The sequence below is a fragment of the Zea mays genome, chromosome 8 (assembly GCF_902167145.1).
Source record: "Zea mays cultivar B73 chromosome 8, Zm-B73-REFERENCE-NAM-5.0, whole genome shotgun sequence".
NCBI lineage: Eukaryota > Viridiplantae > Streptophyta > Magnoliopsida > Poales > Poaceae > Zea > Zea mays.
Genome location: NC_050103.1, coordinates 143,208,072 through 143,213,709, shown reverse-complemented (window position 1 = coordinate 143,213,709; position 5,638 = coordinate 143,208,072). Strand labels below are relative to the sequence as shown.

The window sequence follows — 5,638 nt, the reverse complement described above, 5'->3', positions numbered from 1 at the left end:
TATGAATCTGTTCATTAATAAACAAAGGGCTATCCGAGCTATCAAATTTCATTCCACTTTCCACAATCTCCCAAATGCTTGGATGGAGAGAAAACAGGTGAGTACGCATTTTGTGGCTCCAAAATCCGTAGTCCTCTCCATCAAAGTGAGGGGGCTTGCCAAGTGGAATGGGGAGCAAATGAGCATTTGAGCTATGCGGAATGTACGAATAATCGAAAGAAAAGTTTGAGTTAACCGTCTTTCGTCTGTCGTAGTCGTCGTTGTCCTTTTGGGAAGAAGAGGACTCGTCGCTGTCGTCGTAGTAGACAATCTCCTTGATGCGTCTTGTCTTCTTCTTCTTCCCATCTTTTCGCTTGTGGCCCGAGCCCGAGTCGGTAGGCTTGTCATCTTTGGGCTCGTTGACGAAGGACTCCTTCTCCTTATCGTTGATCACCATCCCCTTGCCCTTAGGATCCATCTCTTCGGGCGGTTAGTCCCTTTCTTGAAGAGAACTGCTCCGATACCAATTGAGAGCACCTAGAGGGGGGGGGGTGAATAGGTGATCCTGTAAATCTTGAAAACTTAAGCCACAAAAACTTGGTTAAGCGTTAGCACAGTAAACGCCAAGTGGCTAGAGAGGAATCTCAACAAAACACAATAACCACAAGAAAACAATCACAGAGATGGCACGGTGGTTATCCCGTGGTTCGGCCAAGACCAACGCTTGCCTACTCCACGTTGTGGCGTCCCAACGGACGAGGGTTGCAATCAACCCCTCTCAAGCGGTCCAAAGACCCACTTGAATACCACGGTGTTTTGCTTGCTTTTTCTCAATCCCGTTTGCGAGGAATCTCCACAACTTGGAGTCTCTCGCCCTTACACTTGAAGTTCACAAAGAAACACGGAGTAAGGGAGGGAAGCAACACACACAAATCCACAACAAAATGTGCACACACACGGCCAAGAATCGAGCTCAAAAGACTATCTCAAAGTTCTCACTAGAACAGAGCTCGAATCACTGAGAATGACAAACGAATGCGCAAAGACTGAGTGTGGATGATCAAGAATGCTCTAAGGTTGCTTGGGCTTCTCCTCCATGCGCCTAGGGGACCCTTTTATAGCCCCAAGGCAGCTAGGAGCCGTTGAGAGCAAATCTGGAAGGCCATTCTTGCCTTCTGTCGTCTGGTGCACCGGACAGTCCGGTGCACACCGGACAGTCCGGTGCACACCGGACAGTGTCCGGTGCCCGATTTCCTTCCAAATATGGCGCAGTCGACCGTTGGCAGCCTGAGAGCCGTTGGTGCACCGGACATGTCCGGTGCACACCGGACAGTCCGGTGCCCCCTTCTAGCCGTTGGCTCGGCCACGTGTCCCGCGCAGATCGCGCGGCCGACCGTTGGCCCGGCCGACCGTTGGCTCACCGGACAGTCCGGTGAATTTTAGCCGTACGTCGCCGGTGAATTCCCGAGAGCGGCCACTTCGCTCGAGCCAGCCTGGCGCACCAGACACTGTCCGGTGCACCACCGGACAGTCCGGTGCTCCCAGACTCAGCTAATTGGATTTTTCCTGTTTCCAGCACTTAGACACAATACATTAGTCCATAAAACAATGTACTAAGTCTGAGAAACATACCTTTATCCTTGATTTGTACTTTGTCCACCTTTTTACACTTAGGCACTTGTGTTGGGCACTAAACCACCAAAATACTTAGAAATGGCCCAAGGGCACATTTCCCTTTCACTAAGCTGGTGCACGTAGGGATGGCAATGGGTCGGATTCGGGTTGGGTGGCACAAAAATCCACCTGCGATCACACACGTGAAGTCTACTTAAACCCGCCCATTATTGCACCCACGGGTGTAATTCCAAACCCGCACACGAACTCGTCGGGTTTCGGGTCACCCGCGAGTTTTACTCATTGTACACGTTTAAACAATAATTCAACTATAACAATTAAGTACCAACAACATTTGAGTTATGTCTATGGATTTCAAACCTTCTCATGTTGAGCAGCAACACAATATTTATGAACCATTAGACATATTATTTATTCAAAATAATTATTATTGTATCTTAAACATTTTGCGCAAAATAAAGAATGGACCAATTTTTGGGTCGAGTATGGGTCACCCAATGGTTGAAATAGAAACTCACACCCACACTCGCGAAACTTCGAATCGGTTGCGGGTTGCAATCGTGGGTCAAAATCTCTACCCATGCCTGCACCCATCGGGTCGGGTACCCACCGGGTTTCGGGTTTGCGGATTAAATTGCCATCCCTAGGTGCACGTCGAGGGGTGTTTTAAAAAATTATCATAAGAATTTACATGGCAAATGGTTAGTTTGCACTTGATAGGTTCCCAAAGGGTAATCAATCTTCAAATGAACAAACATATAATTATCAGATATAGGAGTGTACCGTACTACCGTATCAAAGGAGCTTCAGCACCTTGCTTCTTGGATGAATGTTTGATCCATTCCATACGATCCAAGCAAAATGGTTGCGGTTGTGGAATACTCCCTCCAGTTTTCTATTAGTTGTCGTTTAGGACAACACGATCTTTAAAATAGTAAAATATAACTTTGACTAATGATTTTTTGTTAAAATATAAATAAACTCTTAATATATTTATACTTTTATAAAATTATTTTTAAGACAAATCCGTGCATATAAATATTAGGTTTCAAAACTAAATAATAAAATAGTTATTTTAGTTAAAAATTTATAAGTTTGACTCAAACCTTATCGAAAACGATAACTAATAGTACACCGGAGTGAGTACGCTATGTCTGCCCAGCCCACGTTGGCCTTTGAGGCTTTGACGCTGTCCACGATACAGTCAGCAGCACGCCAGCTAGTACTGGCAGCAGGCAATATGCTCAGCGCCTCAGTCGCTCTTTCAACGAAACGCCACAAAGCAAACAAATCCGATCAACCCAGAATTCTTGAAACGGGCCTTTTGAACATCGTCATTCGGCCCATTGGAGGCACACAGAGTTCAGCATAGCTCGCCAGCCCAAGTGCGGTGAGGGAATAGTTTCTCCACCAAAAAAAAGTGCGGCAACGTAGCAGAGGAGGAGCAGGGGGAGGAGGAGGCTAGGGTTGCTCGGCGATGGCGTCGGCGGCGAAGACCCTTGCACGGGTTGGATCATCCCTCTTCGGCCGCATTCTCGCGTCTCCGTCCTCGTCCATACCCCGCGCCGGGCTGCCGCTAGCCAGGCTGCAGCCACACGTCCCGCCGCCGGCACCGGCGGGGGTGGACGCTTACGAGGCGGAGACCATCGCCAGGCTGAGCTCGCTCCCCGGCGAGATATCCTTCCCCTGCGGACTTCCCTCGCTCCGCTTCTTCATCGACGACGGTACAGCTTCTCTCACACACACGCACTCATGAATGGATTGGGCCGTGATTGAGTATTGAAGTTGGGCTCGGATCGCTAGTCACTGCCAGTTTCAGAAATGGGGAATAGGGGGACTGGGATCAATGTTTTTCATAAACCGTTCGTTGAATATAGAGATTGTAGTGTCGTTGAATATAGAAATTGCAGTGTGTGACTACTCGAAACTCGCATGATTTCTGTTGTAATGCGCATTTTCTGTGATTTGCAGTTATACCATTTCACTATTAAGCTTTGCTTTTTGCGGACTTGGGAAGAATTGCCAAGATTTCATACAGTTACCTTATTTGGGGGCATTGTTTTCTGAAAAGTCATGGTTGCCTTCATCAATGCTGATGTGTTACTTTTATCTGGCTTGTGTTGAAAGTTACTAAGTGATTGATCAACCTTGAGAAGTCACGTTTCTAGTGTTATTGATGCTCTTACGCATAGAAGAACACGTTGCTTGCAATACAGTACTCAGTATTTAAAGTTCCTTGATGCCTTTTTGTTCCTTAAATAGTAGGTGGCAGAACCTAAAGATTGATACACTGCATAAATTGTTTGTGGATCATTTGACAGCCTAAAACTGAGATTGTGTGGAGCTTAGGAAATTCTGCTATGATTTATGTTGAAATTAAGTCTGGTAGAAAGTGCAGTAGAAATACTCAATTACCCAAGTCTCCTTTTGCTAAGACTGTTTATTTGCATAGTGCCAAATGGTGGCCATTTCTTGTTCCAGCTGCTGCTGATTGTCCTAAAATTGGTTAGAAAGTGTATGACAAATACTCAAGTACATGCAGTTCGTCCTGCTGTTCCTGGATTGTTTCCTTGCATGGTCCCAAACAGTGACTGTTCCTTGCTACTTCTGTTGCTGGAAATGTTGCCGTAGTTATATTTGGTGAATACTAGAGTCTTGATTATGATATGTAGGCTTTGGATTATGACCTGGCAGCTAGGATCAACTTTTATTTTTGTTAGTTTGATGTCTTTTTCTAATCCGTTGCTTCTGTTCTGCTATTTGTAGTCGAGGATCCTGTTCCTAATGACCCCTTTCAGTTGCTCCCGAAAAGAACTTACCAGCCCAGTACAATCAAGCGGAAAAGAACCCATGGATTTCTTACACGGTCTGTCTCTCTAGCTTTTCCCTGGCCATTATTTTGCTTCCCTCGTCCTTCATTGAAAAAGGAAGATGGGTTTCAAGTTGGTATTATCAAATTCTGTTTCCGTTCATGTTTGCCTTTGGCACCTCATCATTTAGATTAGGAAGGTAGTTTATCTGGCATGATTGTGGTTCAGTGCCCTCATGTCCTTGTTACATTGGTTCTGCAGTAAATCGACCAAGGGTGGGCGCAAGGTGATTGCCCGGAGAATCGCCAAAGGCAGGCACAGAATCTCAGTTTAGCTAGATCTCGCTCGTAGCAGCCCTGGATGTTTTCTGTAACACAGATTCGTATCGTGTTCTTTCTATGGTTAGCACTCTGCTGAAGGTGAGCCCCCGCGCAAGCAGCAGTCCATGTATGGATTTTTATTGTGAAACTTTTTTTTGGGTGGTTTCAGTCCTGGCCATCCGTAGGATATGCCTTCTTCCATTTTATTTTGCCTTTGCTCTCCCTGGTCGGTGCGGTGCAGCCGTACGCATCAGTGGCGGATGCAGAACAAAATTCTAGGTGGGGCCGATAGTGCAAGAGACAAATCACCAGACTAGACCATAAATATAGATTAATGATAATAATATGAATGTTAAATGATAATATCTAGTGTTTTCAAAATGATATGAATACCAAAAAAACCTTTTTGGCTACCAAAAGGAGAGCTAGAGAGAGAAAATAGGTGGACTGACTGAGGATGAGGCACTAGGGCGGAGCAGCCGTATCAACGTGTCGTTCTGGCGAGTCATCGAATTTGTCGTGAGTTGGCGTTAGTGAGACGACGACAACTAGGAGGAGCGAGTGCGGGAGGCAAGGTAGCGATAGATGACGGTGACGGCAAGCGACACCCATTGTCGTGTTGCAACCGCGCGGTGGGACTCTAATGAGTTAGCGAGGGACAGGTGACGCCACGGTCTCACCAACAACTTGCCCATCTGCTGGTGCGGACTAGGAGGCAAAATATCAACGTTGCCTGCAGGATCCTGACGAGTCGACGAGCTGATGAGTGATGAGAAGGTAAGGTGCGCTGCAGCGGGCGGATTAGGTCACCGACTTACTGGTCAGTTGATGACCGAAGAAGCGAGTGAGCCACGACTGGGCTTGCGCTAGGGAAGAGAATCAAATGGCTCAGGT

At 46.6% G+C, this 5,638-nt stretch overlaps 1 protein-coding gene across 1 annotated transcript; it reads left to right on the top strand.

Annotated features, from left to right (window-relative positions):
• The first annotated feature begins 3,056 nt into the window (after positions 1–3,056).
• Positions 3,057–5,083, top strand: LOC100272242 (LIN1 protein). Its single transcript, NM_001350728.1, has 3 exons — positions 3,057–3,338; positions 4,381–4,480; positions 4,686–5,083. Exons 1-3 carry the CDS (start codon positions 3,092–3,094, stop codon positions 4,756–4,758), a joined length of 420 nt encoding a protein of 139 aa, NP_001337657.1. The 5' UTR covers positions 3,057–3,091; the 3' UTR covers positions 4,759–5,083.
• The last annotated feature ends 555 nt before the right edge of the window (positions 5,084–5,638 follow it).

Excerpts from the sequence above, each read along its gene's own strand:
- LOC100272242 (NM_001350728.1), top strand. The coding sequence starts at position 3,092 with ATGGCGTCGGCGGCGAAGACCCTTGCACGGGTTGGATCATCCCTCTTC. Across the intron at positions 3,339-4,380 it reads CCGCTTCTTCATCGACGACG|TCGAGGATCCTGTTCCTAAT; the intron begins GTACAGCTTCTC and ends TGCTATTTGTAG. Across the intron at positions 4,481-4,685 it reads ACCCATGGATTTCTTACACG|TAAATCGACCAAGGGTGGGC; the intron begins GTCTGTCTCTCT and ends TTGGTTCTGCAG.